This window comes from Hippichthys cyanospilos, chromosome 2 (genome assembly GCF_059441005.1).
Source record: "Hippichthys cyanospilos isolate Australia breed blue-spotted pipefish chromosome 2, RoL_Hcya_1.0, whole genome shotgun sequence".
NCBI lineage: Eukaryota > Metazoa > Chordata > Actinopteri > Syngnathiformes > Syngnathidae > Hippichthys > Hippichthys cyanospilos.
In genome coordinates this window covers 28,914,852-28,933,659 of record NC_142370.1, presented here as the reverse complement: position 1 = coordinate 28,933,659, position 18,808 = coordinate 28,914,852, and the positions used below count along the sequence as shown (strand labels likewise).

At 45.2% G+C, this 18,808-nt stretch overlaps 3 protein-coding genes across 3 annotated transcripts; 2 read left to right on the top strand and 1 right to left on the bottom strand.

The window, feature by feature from the left end:
* The first annotated feature begins 390 nt into the window (after positions 1–390).
* zbtb39 (zinc finger and BTB domain containing 39) lies at positions 391–6,681 on the top strand. The gene is made up of 4 exons (XM_088437657.1): positions 391–488; positions 1,381–2,424; positions 3,136–3,474; positions 3,925–6,681. Exons 2-4 carry the CDS (start codon positions 1,411–1,413, stop codon positions 4,801–4,803), a joined length of 2,232 nt encoding a protein of 743 aa, XP_088293783.1. The 5' UTR covers positions 391–488; positions 1,381–1,410; the 3' UTR covers positions 4,804–6,681.
* A 299-nt stretch (positions 6,682–6,980) lies between these two features.
* Positions 6,981–9,623, bottom strand: ackr5 (atypical chemokine receptor 5). Its single transcript, XM_088408256.1, has 2 exons — positions 9,545–9,623; positions 6,981–8,452 (listed from the first exon to the last, which is right to left on the bottom strand). Exon 2 carries the CDS (start codon positions 8,440–8,442, stop codon positions 7,384–7,386), a length of 1,059 nt encoding a protein of 352 aa, XP_088264382.1. The 5' UTR covers positions 8,443–8,452; positions 9,545–9,623; the 3' UTR covers positions 6,981–7,383.
* A 2,028-nt stretch (positions 9,624–11,651) lies between these two features.
* On the top strand, positions 11,652–17,982 carry LOC148428149 (phosphatidylinositol 5-phosphate 4-kinase type-2 gamma). Its single transcript, XM_088406456.1, has 10 exons — positions 11,652–12,029; positions 12,774–12,871; positions 12,962–13,058; positions 13,373–13,522; positions 13,807–13,953; positions 15,236–15,274; positions 15,370–15,483; positions 15,797–16,064; positions 16,486–16,589; positions 16,701–17,982. Exons 1-10 carry the CDS (start codon positions 11,859–11,861, stop codon positions 16,779–16,781), a joined length of 1,269 nt encoding a protein of 422 aa, XP_088262582.1. The 5' UTR covers positions 11,652–11,858; the 3' UTR covers positions 16,782–17,982.
* Positions 17,983–18,808: the final 826 nt, after the last annotated feature.

The following is an 18,808-nucleotide window of genomic DNA, read 5'->3' as shown; positions in this document are numbered from 1 at the left end:
GCAACGTATAATCTGCTTCATTTTAGATCTGATTTGATTAGTTGTATGATCCATAAGTACGGTGGCCGACTGGAGCAAACGCGCAGCAACCGGCATATCTCGAACAAAACAGGAATGAAGCAAACATTAAATTTGTATTAATTAACAATAAAAGTATTTCTCGAGAGCAAGAATATTGCGACAAGTGGGTCCATTGAATGCACACGTAAAAACGTTTCAAACGGTGAATGCTGACTAGTAAAAAAAAAAAAAAAAAGATCACGTGAAGCTGAAGCATTCTTCTTCCAGGAGCGAAAGTGCATTTACCGATATGCCTGAAGAGGACGCCCTTACACAGAGCGGTTCATCCTGTGCGTCATCAACACGCGCCCCCCACATTCGAGAACGACTTCATTGTGAAAGGTTGATGGCGTCACGGCTCTTCGGAGCGTCTTATTGTAAACACAATCAAGAGCGAACAAGCGACACTGTCATGGCTGCTAAACCGGGTAAGCTTTTGCTTTTTAGCAAGTGAGCCAGCTCCCCTTTGCTTGCTTCGCCAACGTTTGCGCTCGACGCAATCATGCCGAACCTCTCGATGTTCTAGATTTGCAAATATGAAATCATGTTGTTGTCTTGTTTGTGTCATCCTACGGGAACTACAGGAGCTAGCACGTGAATTGCTCGAAGAGGAGCAAAGCTGGTCCTTAGTAGCGCCGCTCTTAATTTTAATCATCTTCCCCCAAAAGTCAACAAGTGCTTCTTTATCATGGTTCTTATCTGTCGACCGTTTCACAGCATTTGTACTGCTCTTTCAAGAGCCTCCGAATATGACATTGTGTGATAACTTAGGTACGAACCTCGTCGAAAGAAACAGTGCAGTACTGTAGTATTACTAGGGGAGAAAGTTTGCTTTTTATGTCCTTTGGTAATAATACTTGTTCTAGTTTAACCGCAATCAACTGACTAAAAATATTTTTGTAAAAATAAATGTCAGGCGGAGAAGTGATTTTGGTTCTAGAAACGCAACAGAGTTATCCAGTGCGTATTTATCATTTTCCAATATTGTGAATTCTTTTTCTCTTGCATGTGCGCCTAACCAGGGCAAAGCATTTTTGGATGAAAAGACAGACTTTAAATACAGTATTGTGACAATCGTGTGTGAGTTATTAAACTTTGGAGCTACATTAGTAGCATATTTTATTCAGCAACTTCAGTTGATAGTGATAGTAACATCATCGGTATCACTTGCTGTTCCTGTCACACAGTCACATAAATCTCAATAAGTTAAAGTTTGGATTATGAATCCCACTTTGCATAGAGCTGCGTTCAAGCATGCTGAATGTAAATTTGAAGTGTGAGCTGTGAATGAACTGACCATTCCACTTTTGTTTCATTCAGGACAACTGTAGGCCAGCAGCAGCAGGAGATATGAGGATCCGGCTGCAATGTTCTGGCCTGGCCGGCAGCCTGCTGGCCGAGCTGAACCGCTGCCGGCAGTCGGGCCGCTACTGCGACGTCTTCCTGCAAGTGGGCCAGCGCACGTTCTCGGCGCACCGTGCTGTACTAGCCTGCGCTGCCACCTACTTCCGCAACCTGCTGGGCCAGGCACCGGTCGACCCCATCTCGCTGGACTTCATTTCCCCAGCCACCTTCGAGAAGGTGCTGGGCTTCATGTACACCGGGGAGATCCTGACGGATCTCATTGATGTGGGGGTTCTTTACGAGCTGGCCGAGCGGCTAGGTGTGAGCGAGCTGGTCAGGGCCTGTCACGCCACCTTCCCGGACCTGCGGGGCTCTACCAAGGCCAGCAGCCCTGAAGCGCCCCCTGCCGGCTCCTCCGTCTGCTCCTCCGCCGCATCCTGCTCGTCACCGTCATCGTCGGCCGCCCTGACTCCTGCCGCCGCCCCGTCACCTCACGTTCCAGCTGGCGGGCCCACGACCGACCGCCGCTCTCCCACTGAGACCCAGTCCACGGACTTGAAGATAGAAGACATCCAGTCTCTTATAGACTACGGGCGAGTAGTTCCAGGAAGCTGCCTTTTGAGCAGTGAGGCGCCGTCGACAGATCCTGAGCTCCTAACCAAGAAAGAGCAGACAGTGGAGGCAGAGGCTAAAGGTGCACCGGCAGTTTCTGAGAAGACCGACGACTCAGAGCCATCCGCTTCCCGCCCCTTGCCTGGGAGTTTGGCTCAGCTCGGAGCGGGGACCTCCTCATCATTGGAGGGGCTTACGAGCACTTTGGAAGAGTTGAACGCGGAACGGCGAGCTCTGCCATGCAACGGCACAATCGGACAGCCGGAGGAGGAGCCTTGGGGCCCACTGGCAGGCGAGATCATCGAACTGAGCGATGACGACAACTTGATGGAGGAGGAAGATGACAATGATGAGAGCGAAGATGACCTTGTCTGCGTGGAAAATGGCCATGGGAGCAAATCAAGCCAGGTAATGGTTGCATTGCTCAATTAGAAAGGCTAGCACAAAGAGGATGAGAATCAGAGAAGAAACAAATGTTGCCAGAATTCTCAGTTTTATCTCAGAACTTAGAAAATAAAGTCAGATTTCTATGATGTGAGAATTCTGCCTCTTCAGATAACTGTCACCTTGCCGTGGCGGAGGGGTTTGCTTGTACTAGAGATCCAAGGAGCTAATTTGTTTGGGCTTTTATGCCCCTGCTAGGACCACTCATGGCAAAAGGCTCATATCATATAATTGGATCCCGTTCTTCCTCGGCCAAATGCGGCTCAGCAGGGCCCCCCTCTGGAGCTAGGCTTAGAGGAGGGGCTCACTGCCGAGTGCCCACTGGCCTGGCCTGCACCTATGAGACCCAGTTGGTCACAGCCTGAAGAGGCAACATGGGTCCCCCATCCCATAGACTCATCACCTGTGGGAGGGCTCAAAGTGGTGCAGAGAGAGCTGGGCGGTGGGCAAGGGTCTTGGCGGACCGATCCCCAGCTACAGAAGCTCGCTCCTGGGACATAGAATTTCACCACTCTGGCCTTGGACGCCTCCCTGGCACTCCTCTTCCATGTGCCAGTGTTTACGCACACATTTTGTCGCCAAAGATCTGTCATTAACACTTGAAAAAAAAAGTGAAAAAGTCATATGGGGACAGGCCTAATTGTTAATTTCACATGCTGGTATTTTTCCACGCAGGTTCAGGGAGACATGCTGGCGTGCCGAGTCTGCGCGGCCCCTCTGCCCACAGAGCCGTCTGCTCTGAGAAGACACGCCGAGAGCCACGTGGGCGAGCCGGCCCGGTGCATTCTGTGCGGCACCGCCTTCCCGGACAGCGCCGCCGGGGTGACCCACTGGCTGGCCCACATGGGCGTTCGCATTTTCTCTTGCGATATGTGCCACCTGGAATTCTGCAGCCAGAAGAAGCTGCTGCGCCACCAGCGGCAGAGCGGCTCCACCGATACCCTGGTGCCACTGGGCCAAGGCTGCCAGCTGCGTTGCGCTGTGTGCGCTCAACTTCTCAGCAAGGACTTTCAGGTTAGAGCCTCCCCTCCCTACTGAAAATGTTTTGCTCACGGCTAGCGTTCCGTTTTTTAACACGGCGAGATGGCCTGCAGGATACCTGTAAAATGTCAGCCTCTAATTTGTGCTTGCGGACAAATGTAGTGAAAAAGCGAGCCCTGTGTACCCCCTGACATATGTTTTCAGCCAAGTACCCCTTAACCAATGCAAAGCATTTTTGCGTTAAAGACTTAAAACATGCCATTATTGACCGATTTATTAAACTTTAGAGCCTTTCAAACTTAATTGGTATTGGTCCACAAAATAAAAAAGAATTAACATTAAGTGTCCTCTTTTTGATCATAGAAGTGGTCTGTTATCAAAAAGAAGTAACATAATTTTCAATAAATACTTGTCTACAAATATAATCAACATCAAGTGTCAGACCTAGCAATGTTCTCACTTTTTTTTTTTTTTGGCCGCCAGATGGTGAGAGAGCATATCCTGAGCCACGTGTGCATTCAAAGCATGTGCTGTGGCGTTTGCCGCATCCGCCAGCGCTCGCTGTGCTCCCTGCTGTGGCATGCCCTTGCCCACCTCTCGCTGCCTGTTTACGCCTGCCCGCGCTGCGCCCGCTGCTTTGTGGAGCGCCCCCTGCTGGAGGCCCACTTGGCCGCCGAGCACGGCCAGGAACCGGACGACATCCGAGTGGTCACAGTCGGGGGAGAAAATCTTTCGGGAGCCCAGGAGCTGAGTGGATTGCTGTGCCCGCAGACGTCGCCCGCCTCCACTGCCTTCTTGTGCAACCTCGGCCAGCACGAGTCCTTCGGGGAAGCGGACAACGCTCCCGCCTGGTTCGGCAAGCGGAAGCCCGAGCACCCTTCGGAGCACCCGCCCTCTTCTTCCTCCTCCCCGCGGGATCCGGGAGCTCCTGGAAAGACTAGCGGCGCCAATTTCGGCCCTGGCCTGGGCTTTCCCGACAGCTATTTCCTGGGGCCGACACAGGGACAGGATGGGGTGGGTGCCCGCGGAAAGTGGTACCGCTGTCGCTACTGCGGGAAGCGCTTTGCGCATTCGGGTGAGTTCACCTACCACCTGCGCATCCACACTGGGGAGAAACCGTACCAGTGCAAGGTGTGCCTGCGTTTCTTCCGAGGCCGCTCCACCATCATCTGCCATCTCAAGACGCACGCCGGCGCTCTCATGTACCGCTGCACCGTTTGCGGCCTCTACTGCTCCACACTCAAAATGATGGCAGCCCACGTGGAACTGCACAAGGACCGTCTGCCGCCCGACTTCAACATGGAGCATACGTTCATGTATAATGACCACACCAAAGAAGCGTTGCAATCTGGTGACATCTGACGGGCCGTGGGAATTGCGTCCATTTATAGAGACGCTCAATTCAAAATGTATGAAGCTGCCAAACTTGTTTGAATGTACTTGCAAATGTGTTCAAACCTACTTTTAAACTAAATGCTGAAGCCCCCATCCCACAATATCGGTGAGTGACCACAAAGGTAGCGGCTCTTTGATCCCCTCAGGCTTTTTTCAAAGCCGCCAAACGTTTGCTCCTGTCGCAAAAAAATTTTGAACACATTCAGAATTTCTTTGCAACTAGAGCAGTGCCCCCTGGGGGGGGGGCGAAAGTAATGCCGGGGGCGCAGATCTCCCAAGGCAAAAGGCTTTGTTTTTGTCATGTGAAGGGTAATTGCAATTAAATTAAAAAAAAAAAAAAATCTTAAATTTCAGGCAGTTTAATGCACTTGGGTTATTTTTTCTGTTTTGGACTAAGCTATAACCCATGTAAACACTGCAAAAAATAACTATCAGATGTTGAAAGTTGATTTATATTGTTTTTTTTCTTTTGTTAATGTTAAAAAGGATACAGGTTTAGGGAGACCTAAAATTTTTATAGATAATAAACTTATAGTCAGCACGTCAGAAAGGGGGGGGTGGCAAGCCCCCTTGGAAAGAGCTTCTCTTTCCATGGGGGTGCTTGGCAAAATATAACTGAGAAGCACTGAACTAGAGCAATGGCTGTCACCTTGAATGAATCCTGAGGAGATCAAGACCTGCCACATTTGCGTACACGCACCAGAGTTTGCCCCTCAGTGGGACAGGGGCTTAAGAATAGTGATGGGAAAGCCGTAAGTACTGTAATAATAGCAAGTGTTGGGATCAGGCCAACTCCTGACCATAATTTAAGGTGTACTCGCGATGGCAGCTAGTCTCAGCTGGTCTGTTAAATGGCAAGTTAGAATAATAGAAAATAGCACGTCATGAAAGTTTAGCATATCGCTATGTTGGAGTAGATTGGTCTTTTTTTTTATGCTACAGTATCTGTCATTGTTTGTTTGTTTTCATTTTGTATATCAAAAGTGAAGGCAAACATGCTAATCGTTGCATGTTCTCCTCATACCTGTGAGTTTTCTCTGGGCACTCCGGTTTCCTTCCAAAAACTTGCAGAGTTGGTTAATCGGGCACTTTAAATTGTCCTTAGGTTTGTTTGTGTGTGCAAATGTTTGTTTTTGTGTGTTCAAATGTTTGTTTTTGTGTGCCTCACTCAAAAGATTTCTTACCCCTCCCCCTATTAGGAGTATTCGTGTTTTTTTATAATGTGCAAGTCAATTCCATGACCATGAGAAAAATGCTGAATCATATTCAATCACACTGTCCCTGCCCATTATGTAGCTTTAGCCCCGCCCCTTACATGTACTATTTTCCCATTAGTAGCCAAGCCGCACCCCATTTGCTCACCGAAGTGTCCAATATGGAGCCACGGATTGACTGAGCACCTCACTGTGCATGGGTATGGGGAGAAAAGACTATTGTGGTCTCCAAACATTAAATGGTTCTCACCGAATATAAATTTGTGGCTACAATGTAGCTAAACGGAGTGCACAAAATACAAATTTGCGCTCTTAACCTAGTCGGATGTGTAAGTCCATAAATGGAGCGCACTTTCTGGAGAAACTGCCATGGCGGCTATTTGCACGTGCAGTACTGGCCGTACCTTCCATTTTTAGACAAATGAGTTTCCTTTTTATTTGGTGTGCACACGAGACCTGAGAAACTTCCAAGAAGGAAAACTTGTAGAATGTTTGGTGTTGATTTTGTAATTAGTCTGACCTCATCTTTATGATACTGTGACCATTATTTATGACTTTGTACACCTTTATACAATGCGTCTCTGTTTTTGTAAATGCCTTTTTATTGGCAAGAATAAAACAAATGCATCAAGGGGGTTGTGTCATCATTCATGGTTGGCGTGCCAATGGCTCCTGATGTTGCCTGACCCTGTGCCCCCTCGCAAAAAAAAGAAAAAAGTACCCATCCCCAGTAGGCCAGTGATGACTTGACACATTTCTGCGACCCCTGCCCTCATAAAATTCCCGTTGTCTTTTTCCTGCCATTGTACTAACAACAGCTCTTCCTCTTGCTTATCGTTCAAATTGTCGACATGGGCATACCCCACCCCCCACCCCCAAATACAACAGCAGAAACTGTAAAATAATACCTATGCTAATGTTTTATAAAAACAGTGACAAAAGCAGCTCTGGTTTCCCCCAAATATGTGGAAGTGTTTTTAAACATGCAATAAGCATTTACATAAATCACACTTTTGCTTAAGATAAAGAAGAAAATACATACATTTACAGACGGCCTAACTGCCGTCTGGCACAATCATACACAGGAAAATCATCAAAACATCGTTCCCTCTATAATGTAAAAACTATTTTCATTATTTTCGAAATTAAAGTTCAACCTACATGTTAAAATGCAATCATTTTTTGCTGGATGTAAAATTAGTAGGCGGGGTGTCAGGAGGATACGACGACCGCGGTTTGTCTCGTTCGGGCCTTTGTGTGTTTATGAATTGACCCGACAAGTCGGAATGAGGCTCAGTGGATCGGTCACAGAAAAAAAGAGAGCGTTCTTCAGTCAAGAGGCTACTTGAGACTGGCTGGTGCTGACTTCGCGGCCCTTGTCGCCGGCGGCCTCTCCTCCCTCGCCGTTGGGCCTGGTCCCGACCTGGGGTAGGCGACTGAGCACTGCGTTGACCAGGTTGTCGCGAAAGCCCTTGCTGAGGAAGTTGTAGAGAATGGGGTTGGCCACGCAGTGGAAAAGCGACAGGCACTGCACCAAGCCGAAGGAGAAGTAAACGAATTCCACCATGTTGCAGCTAAAGAGCTCGGGGGCCATGTCGCCGATGATCATCAGCACCATGACCAGATGGTATGGAAGCCAGCAGGCCAGGAAGACTAGCGAATAGACGTGCACCAGCCAGACGTCGCGGCGGCCCCGCACGTCGGGCGCGGCGCCTACGGCCCGGGCGATCAGCACGTTGCATGTGATGATGACTGAGGCGGGCCCCAGGAATTGGAAAATGAGGCACAGTAAGGCCACTGACGTAAACCACTCAGCATAGTTGGCTTCCGGTAACATGTAGCAGCCTGGTTGGTCCCATTCCAGCAGGTCCACGTGGACGTTCTCCAGCAAGGCCAGGAAGAGCGAGAAGACCCAGATGCCCGCGCAGAGCGCCCAGCGGCGCCGGCCCGCCGCTGCAGAGAAGAGCGCGGGCGCGGAGGCCCGGCTCAGCGACAGGTAGCGCTCCAGGGTCATGGCGGCCAGGAAGAGGGAGCTGCTGTAGAAGTTGACGCCGTACACCAGGCTTGTGAGCTTGCAGAGGAAGCGGCCCCACAGCCACACGCGCTCCACCGTCACCTCCATCATAAAGAAGGGAAGCACGCCCATCACCATCATGTCTGACAGGCTGACGTTGAGCACGCAGAAGACCACGCCGCTGGCTGAGTGGCGCCTCCTCCAGTTGACCCACAGCACCACGCCGTTCTCCAGCAGGCCCACCACAAACACAAACAGGTAGAGCAGGAAGAGGCAGATGCGGCGGTACTCGACGTCCAGCTGCAGGGTGCACTCCTGCACGAACCATGGCGTGGCGTTGGCCACCGCCTGCGACCCGTTGTACTCCTCTCCGCTCATCCCGGACGCTCTGCAAACAAGCGGAAAAAATGTTACAAGAAATCTCGACGAACTGTTTCATTTTTCCGAAACGTTAGGCAGTGGATGTCAAAGTGCAACTTCGCCGACTCCGTCGAGCCATTCGGCCATTTTCTCCTGCTTATCCTGGTTCGAGTTGTGACAGCTTTAGCATGGATGCCCAGATTTCCCTCTCCCCAGCCACTTTGTCTAGCTCCTCCAGGGAAGTGTCCCCGGGCCAGTCAGGTGAACAGCCCCCTTGGATGACCGAGTTTCTCAAATTAACCAACTAACTGGTTAGGGTTAGCTCACACACCTTGCGGAGGAAACTGATTTGGCATGCTTGTATCCAGTAATTTGTTCTTGCATTCATGAGTTGCGGCTTTTGACTGTGGATAAGGTACACATCACATCACTAGTGTAGTAGTTCTCTAGACCTGTCTGGAGACTCCTTATTAAGAGATTCGGCCCCAAAAGTGGTGCTAAAACACTGTTCTTACAAGAACAATAAGTGCAATAAGAACATCAATAGTGAGCTCAAATTTAATTCTGCGGCAATGTGATAATGATAAAAGTCTTATTCAAGTCCTGAGTGGTAAAAGGTAAAAAAAAAAAAAATCCTCATGACAGATTTAAACAAGTTATTTACTATTTATGCTATATTGCTATGAGCTAACAAACTATATTTTTAGACGCCAACACTTGCTGTAGCTCAATATAATATCGAAAGGCACCAAATTCATCTTTGAAAACTGGTCGAGGAAAAGTGGCAGGGCTTGGGTGGAATAAACCATTTTTTTAGGTGGGGGCATTGGTGTAATTTTGCTTTCAAAATGTTTCAGCAAAATATTGCACACTGATACAATTACTTCTCCATTTTTTAAGAAACATTTAGAGGGTGCTGGCATTCAATTTAGGGATGTTTGAGCACCCCAAAAATACCATTGTACAGACAGAGCCCAGATTTGATGAAAAATTGAAGTTGTATTGAACTTTTCAATACATATTACGTATTGAACTGATCAATCAATATTTTGGAATAAAAGCTCTTGTAGAACCCTCCGCTTGTCAATTTGGAGGAAAGCTGTAACCAAGATTATCCTACCTGCTGGCTCCTGATTCCTCCTCGCCTGCAGCTTTGCAGCAATTGTGTTGACCGACGTCTGAGCTGTTCGTCAGCCCTGCTCGACCTTCTCCCCCCTTTTTCACACATGCACGCACACACATACAAATCCAACAGGACATCCTGTGTAAATTGCAAAGTAGTGGATAAATTCCGCTGCAGGTTTGAGAGACCGGAATAATTATATATATATATATATATATATATATATATATATATATATATATATATATATATATATATATATATATATATATATATATATATATATATATATATATAACTTACCCTTACCCTTTGGGCTCTTTAAAAGGATCCATTCATTCACCAATCCTTCACTAAGAAAGACATTGAAAAGATTGTCTCTTCTTTGCTTTTTTTAGCTCATCAAAGTTTTTTATTTAAAATAAACACTGGGGTTGAGTGATACATTGCAATTCATGTCATGGTTTAAGTGTTTGAGTGACAGGACATTTAATATTGTTTTCCTCTAAAATATTGTAAGTGATAGGTACATTCAGGCATGTTGGAAATTAAGCCAAATACATTAACTAGCACATGCGTTTACACTACACCCTACTATAAATGTTTTGACAAAAGCTGACATATAGTCTGTAGCCACTCTTGTCTACAAGATGTCTTTGGAAACTCCTCTGCTCCACCTCTGCCCCTCCCTCCCTTCCTTCTTTTACCACTCTGTCCCTGTGTCACTTCTTTTGCTCTTGCACTCTCGCTTAATATGGCTAAAATCTGTTGCAGGCTTTGCCTTTTAACTGTCTAATTGCACAGTCCCTGTCAAAAAAAACTAATAACATGAGATGAAATGTCTTAAACAGATGGACGCAACGGGCCGACTGTGAGGAGGATCTTACCCGATGGCATCTCCTGGCATCATAACATCTTCACTGGACACTTACTGCTTAAGATGGCACAATGTGTTATTTTTGGCATTGTGCATCTAGTGCAACTTTTTGAGCCTATAATGGGTCCCCTCCCACCCAACCTTCTGAAGGTTTCATCTTTTCCCCAGATGGGGTTTTTTAAGTTTTTCCTGACTCTACCGGGAGCTTTGTTCAGGGCTGCCATTGTGTATTTGTTATGTCCTGTGTTATCCGAGTATATTTCAGGGGAAGGGAACACCGATTCCTCGAGAGCCATATCCTGCCTATTTTCGATGTCTCCCTCGCCTTTTACACCAGGTTCAAATAATCTGCTCATCTGCAAGCCCTGCGGAAGCCTGATAACGATCCTTTATCATTTCAATTAGGTACAAGCGGGAACAGGCAGGATATGGCTTTCGAGGAACCGAAGTTCCCTACATGTGCTATATGTGATCTTTTTTGTTTTGTTTTCACTTGTGAATCACTTTGAGACTGTGGTGATTAAGAGCTAGACAAATAATCTTGACTTGACTTAAACGGGAAAGTGACACCTTCCGTTTCACTAAAATGTTCACAATGGATGGATTATTGTGTGCTCATTGATTTTGAAATCAGTTTCAACTGACAGTTGAGCAGCAGGTATCTGCTTGGAGTTTCCATTGCAGGAGCAGTTTGGTGGACGCTAAAAGGTCAGCAAGCAACGAACACAGGAACATTTACATTGGCCGATGTTTCTGCACACACAATTGCTTCTCGGAATTGTCAGCAGTTTAGGATTTGCATGGTGCTTTTTCAGAGAATCATTCATCCTGCCTGGAACAGTGAGTGTGCATGTGTGTGTGTGTATGGGGCCCTGTGTGTGTGTTTGTGTGTGTGTGGGTACATGTGATTGCGTGTGTGTATATATGAGAGACTTCCAAGAGTCAGCATGTTCTATCTTCTTTGGTTTGACAGGAAGGAACCAGTCAGCAGAAGTCCATCTTGGGACACAAATGAGACAAACACCAGTCCCTGACCTCCACAACATCCTCGTCCTCATCGCTAGCCTCAAAACAAACATCTCCAGCACAAGTGACCTAACCGAAAAAGTGCAAGTTATTGACATTTATGACTTGAAGCAACGTCAAAGTGAAATGAGGGGCCCTTTTTGCGTGCTCCCAAACAGTAGGTGGCAGCAAAGAAATGTAATCCGCCAGTAATCTCGACAAAAAAGACGCAGAAGAAGATTTCAACTTCATGGAAGCTGAATGTTGGCGACCGATGAAGCTCAAGTTGTGTTCGGGCTTGAGGCGCATTCACGTTGCGTGAGTCGGCGTGACGCATTCGTTTGACGATCGACGGCTGTCCATTGGTTGTCCTTTGACCTTTGCTCGCGCGTTCGCTACTGGCGTAGCTGAGTAGCTGCGGCGGCGGCCATGGCCTCGCTGGGGAACTCGGCGGCCGCTTCGTCGAGCGGCAGCAGCCCCATGGTACTGCTGGCCCCCAAAACCAAGACCAAGAAGAAGCACTTCGTTCAGCAGAAGGTCAAAGTGTTCAGAGCCAGCGACCCTGTCCTCAGCGTCTTCATGTGGGGCGTTAACCATTCGGTGAGTCGCAAGCTAGCATGCTAACGTTACTAGCGCGCTTAGCTAAGGGCAGTTAGCTTTGATGCTAGTTGGCGCTCCAAGCAAGCTCGTAGGCACGCGCATAATCAGCAAATCTTCCTTACCGTTGGCTGACTTCATATCCGTGCAATTTAGCCTCAAAATATCGATGTTTATTTTTAGAACAAACTCTTGACAGTCAAATAAAATCAATTTTGATCGAATTAAATCAATTCTGTCCTTCGCTTACTGCACTTTTTCCTGACCTTTATTGAACCCTCCTATACTTTTTTTTGCACAAGAAAACCCCATTAAAAAATGTCACTCAAAGAACATATGGTAGCGGTTGCTGCTCGTGCTAACATACGGTTGAGGAGAGGGCTGCGACTTATTATCAAATAAGTTTTTTTTTTCTATCAATGAAACCGTTTTCAATTTGTAACCTTGTTTTTTTTTTTATACGAACAAGATTTCAAGTTAGCAGTGCAGAAATAATTACAAATGATGACATTAGTCATTTCACATCAGAGTATTTGTAAAATCATTTATTTTATGCTAACACAAGAGCAAATGGCATATTAGAGAATCAGTCTTGAGAATATTTCCTGTTGTGGTGGAAAATAAGATGTGCATATCATCCGAATGCCTTTGACGTTCTCACAAAATTAAAAGACGTATGTTCTCATCACAAACTTGTCCCTGGACAAGTAACCTTCATATCTAATTTGCTTGCTGGTCTTTCACCAGATTAATGATTTGAACCAGGTTCCGGTGCCTGTCATGTTGCTCCCCGATGACTTCAAGGCAAACACAAAAATCAAAGTGAACAACCACCTCTTCAACAAGTAAGAAGTCTTAATGGTAGCCACCGTGTGGTTTGTGGCCACATCTGTCTTGTCAAATGACAGGGCATTGTTTGTTCATTTTGGCCACAGAGAAAATCTCCCTGGACATTTTAAATTCAAGGAATACTGTCCTCAAGTCTTTCGAAATCTAAGGGAGCGCTTCGGTATAGAAGATCTCGACTATCAGGTCAGTTCCTCCTCCTGTTATTTTTTTAATGTCCCCCCTTCGCTAGCAAATATTGAAACCCACCCCACCCTCATCACATTTTTTTGTCCAACGGACAGGTGGATTTTATTTTTTGTACTTCTCAGCAAAAGAGGCATACAGGCGTTTTGACCTGTTAAGATTTTTTGCATTTCTTCCACACACACAAAGAAACACAGCAGCATTAAGTCTATTACTTGAATTATTCAGCAAATTTTAAAAGGCCATTGCAAGACGCCATGGTGAGGGATTGAGCTTGGTGTTGACTGGCTGTCTTTCTCCCCAAACTTTCCAAGGTGTCTTTGACACGTAGTCCTCCGACAAGGAGCGTTAACGAACAAGGCGAGGGGCTACTCCTCAATTCCTACGACCGCACGCTGATCGTCAAGCAAATCTCTGGCGAGGATGTGGCCGATATGCACAACATCCTGTCTGAGTATCACCAGGTGGGTCTGAATGTCTGGGACAGCTGGCTTGTAGCCCGTTCAAATAGAAATTTGCTTTTTTTCTCCTGGAGGTAAATCTGATTGGCGGTGAATCAACTTGCGGCTTTCCACATCTCTCATATAAAGCATCTCTTAACTTATTATGAAAGGTGTAACTCATAATTAATTAATTGACTCTGAAGGATGGCTACTACAAGGATTTTTCTCAACTGTTGTGCCTCTAAACATAAATATATATACATATATTTTTTTAAATTTTACTTTTTGTTTCTGTTTGCCTCAAGCACATAGTAAAGTGTCATGGAAGTACCTTGCTGCCTCAGTTTTTGGGAATGTACCGGGTTAGTGTGGAGAGTGAAGAGACTTACCTAATCGTCATGAGGAACATGTTCAGCCACCGCCTGGTGGTACACAGGAAATACGACCTGAAGGTGAGGCCAAACTCATATTTCTTAGCATTTTTTAAGCGCACTTATGCTGCATTCAGCCAGAACGCGAAATACCGCGTTGCTATGCTTATTCAGTGGGCATTTGGTTACGGGTGTTAATTGCTGGAATTTAGTTTGTTCACATATTCGCGCAAGATGTGGATGTGCACTTTACAGTGGGTTTGGTGTCAAGAGCATTGCTGAGAACTTTTTCGGGATATAGCAGAGCCAATGTTTTCTCATTAAGCACCTTCTTCCTTTTCTATGTTGCGTGTCCTTTGTTTTGCGGCAATACTCGTCTGACAGAAAAAAGTTTAAAAGTTGCAATTAAGTGGCCGATGCTGTGCTAAATACTGTGCTGGCAATGCTGCACTATCACTATCATGTCACAGTAACTATAGTTCCACACTGTTAAAAAAGGAACTAAATGCTGCACATACCAGTTATCCCAAGTTCCCCCTTTGCAATTCTACCAGGTGAGCGCTCTCGCTTGGCTCTGCTTTTGTATTGAAAGCTCAGCTGGCCGTGTTGGGTAGCTCCGCATGACCGCAAACCCATTCCTGCCCCTGTGTGAGACTTTGAACGTTCCAAAGCTGATTGGCTGTTGCGAGACAGGACAAATGTTAACATTTTTGAACTTATTGCAACGTGCGAAATATGCCAGAATTTCACTTCGCGTGTCACCTCACTTCGCTCCATAAGCGTCCTTTGCGGCGTCTCACGCTCCTTCATGCCCCATTGCGCAAACTACATTGACTGCAATACAAAGACATCCACTTTTTTCCGTGTTCACGTTCGGTTTGAATGCAGCATTAGGTCTTTAACAGTTAATTTTAATTGAACCATGGTTGACACCTTCCTAGAAATGACATTTTTTAGTACAAAACATTAAAAATACACTAAATTACCAGATCCAACAAAAGATTTGCTCCCTACCCTTTAACACAAAGCTATTTTTTGTTGTTCAAATACACACTTTCATCAAAATGTATTTGTTCTATATATCACTACACCATACTGTAAATTGTGGACACATTTTTAATAAAAACTACTTTTGATACCAAATTCCATCAATTTACTTCAGCCGCTTATCCTCACAAGGATCAATGAGAATGTCACTGGGCTCAAATGTAAGATATCACAGTTTAGCAAACACTACTTTACCTAGCCCTAAGGCCCTCTTCAGTACAGTTTTGTTATTCCTCGCTGACTCATTCTGTTGTTTGTTATTTGGTGTAAAATGTTTTAAGAAAAATGCAAATATTTGTTCCTTTGATCTGTGCAGGGTTCTTTGGTGGATCGGGAAGCAAGCGACAAAGAACGAGTAAAAAGCCGACTGAACTTAGCTGAGCATTTCACAACAAGCTATATTTAATTCTTTCAATCTTTTGACTGTGCTTTAATGGTACAATTCATTAGGGTAAGGAGCTTCCCACCTTTAAGGACAAGGACTTCCGTAACAACATGCAGAAAGTGTATGTGACTGAGGAGCAGAAGGAGAAGTTCATAGAGAAGCTTAATCGTGATGTTGAGGTGAGCCGGAAGGATGACGCAAACGCCTTGTCAAGTCCAATTTATTTGTATAGCCCTGAATCACCACAATCTCAAAGGGCTTAACAGGTGAAAAATCACAGACAGCGTCACACAGAACATCACAAATACACATGCCACAGCAACAGGGGAGGAAAATATCCACTTATTTTCAAAATCGTCTCCAACAAATCAATCTTTTTTTCTTTTTTTTAAATACATATATCACTGAGGTCTACTGTCATTCATATTGATTTTTTTTCTTCAACAAAGACAAACCTGACTAATTTGACAAGGTTCCTTCTTTTCTGCTCAGTTCCTGGTGAAGCTGAAGATCATGGACTACAGCCTTCTGTTGGGTATCCACGATGTGGGCCGCGCCGAGAGGGACGAGGAGGAAGGCGAAGAGGTTTCCAACGAGGAGGAGCAGGAGGCGGAGAATGGCTTGGCTCCTGCTTCCGCTGTTGTGGGATCTTATGGCACGTCTCCTGAGGGGATCGCTGGCTACATGTCCTGCTGCAAACCTCTCGGACCCGGCGAGTTTGACCCTTACGTGGATGTCTATGCTGTCGCAAGCTGCCCTGGTAAGCATGCGTGCAGATTACGTGTGCTATGGTGTATTTCAACCAAAATTATTTTTTGAGGCCAATTTCAATATTTGGCAGAAAAATTCCAGATTGCTCAGAACATTAAAAAAAAAAAAAAAAAACACATAATAAGCATTTATATTGCCCATGGATGGATTTGTATTATGTAGCGATGGATCTATACTTCCTGACATTTCATGATTTGACAAAAGATATGACAAAATGCAGAAGCAAGCTGAACAATGAGGTGCCAGGCATGCACGTCATATACGTCCTGTACATACATACTGAACAGCATTGACTCTAATTCAAAAGTAAAGTTGTATTTATGTTTTTGTTTTGAAAAGACCTCTTACAAACCGATATAATCAACCGATAAACCGATATATTTATTCTGACAAATGGCCTCTTGTTGCAGGCGCCCCACAGAGGGAGGTCTACTTCATGGGCCTGATTGATGTCCTGACCCAATATGACACCAAGAAAAAAGCAGCTCATGCAGCCAAGACCGTCAAACACGGGGTGAGTATAACACGTCAGAAAGCAACCAAAAGAAGGAAGGAAGCAGAGCACTTTTCGCCTTTTGCTTGCTGGATTCGGACTCACCGGTCTGGTCTTGTGCCTCTGTCACAGGCGGGTGCTGAGATCTCCACCGTACACCCCGAGCAGTACGCCAAACGATTCCGGGACTTCATCTCCAATATTTTTGCATAACCTAAACGCCTTATGGTTGACCAAAATTAGTGTGCGCAAGCAATTCGTTGAATTTGTTGACAAGAAGAAACAATACTTTTCATTGTTTAGATAGACAATATAGTGTGCTTCATATTCATTTATTTATTTCCAAGATTTGGTAACGCTCTTTCTCTGGAAGGAAGAAATCTGGAGCTTGGCTAGCGTTCAAGTCTACAACATAGTCTTTCTTTCGAATTAAAGACTAATTTTGATTGGGAAAGGAATGGCTTCTCCAAAGATAGCCCTACAGGCAATTCCCCTTTGACACTAGAGGCCGCTGTTTAGTGTAGTTGCTCTTGAACTGGCTTTCAAGTCTAGTAACAGGGCAGGAACTTCTCAACTATTCATTCCATTCCTCCGTGATCCTGGCCGGAGCTTCACCGGGAGCTAAGGAGAAGAGGAGGGTACTTGGCCAACGAGAAGATTTGTCTTCATAGAAGCAATATAAATGAACCTTGAGGGGGAAAAGAGGATAGAACACGGACATGAATGACGACGTACAAAAACGTACGTATTGCACACAATGTACATTCCAGGAAGTCTAGCTTCACGGTTTTCTTTTGGAGGCAAAAGATGATTCATGAGCCTGAGCCATGTTGGGGGGCTCATGGCAGACTTGAAAATTAGTGACAATAGCTTTCTGACACAGATCTCAGCAAAAGTGATGAGGGCAAATTCTCACTACTTAACGGAGATCAATGAAGCTTGTCCTCATGACATTCATGAGAGCTGACCATCGACTGCCAAATGTCTGCCATGTCCACACTTGTGCATGCCCATTTGGCACTTGACCCAGAGACAAGTGCAAGAAATGAATATATCGTTTGAAAGGACTACACTACTTGTTAATAAAAGCACATTTGACTTAAATATTTTAATATATCAGACTTGAATTAAAAGTGAATCGTATAGGTAGTTTATTGACGATGGTGCAATGATGTCTTGGTTGGGATAAATTTAGTATTACATCTGTATGGTTTTGAATCAAATTGCAGCGTGACGGCCTATGTTTAAATCTGCATTTAGTAGCTTAGCAGTTAGCCTTAATGCAATTCTGAATTCCAAAAAGCTGGTATGGAAGTGTACTATGGAATCTGCTATGTGTACGGTCTCACCATTTGCACATGTTGTAATTTTGCAAATCAGCATTCTGACCAAAATATATTTTACAAAAAAGTTATGTTGTCATTGGTGTTTATTGTACTAACTTAGCAGTTTGAATCCTGATAACTACAGTACATTGGGGATCGACTTCAAGTAATGTGTTAAACCTTTGTGTTGATATGAATGTTTTTTCAAATGAAGATGAGAAGAGGTAGCTATGATTTATCGATGTTCCAGGGTAGTAAGGTTTCAAGCTCCACACTGAAGGGGGCGTGCGGGAGCATTCGACTTCACGTTGGCGCCTTTCGAGGTAGCTGCTAACTGCTAATCTCTAACGAGTTTTCCGCTTACAAACGGCGAGAAATAAATGTAAGATTCCAGCGTTTGGCCTAAAGAGTTTAATCTGTACTGATTAACCGCTGTTTCTTCAGTTTGCCCCCTACCAGATTGTGCAGTATTAAATCTGTTTAGGCTTAAAAGAAGGTTTATCTTTTCGGAATATTACTGCTTAAGGTGAAGGAAGAATAATTACTAGCAGCAATTCTAATTTAATGGAGACACCGAGGTCTCAAAAACTAATTAGCACGTTTTACATTCAACTTGAATTGAGCTCAGGCTTAGCGAACCTTAGTATTTGTTTTCGTTAGTATTCGGGATAAAACGTTTTGAGAACTCTCAACTGACAACTCTACGGTGTTGAGTAAACGTGAACACCGTACTTGCAGTTTAAAGGACCACAACTAGGTGACAAATGTTTTCTTTGTGACTGGCTTTGACTATGAACATTGATGTAACAATGCTTGTGTTTTACCAGCACCGTTGTCTTCTTCACAATAACCATATGAATAATGACTTTAATAAAAACATGGTCTTTGCAAATATGGAATCGAACAAATCACATC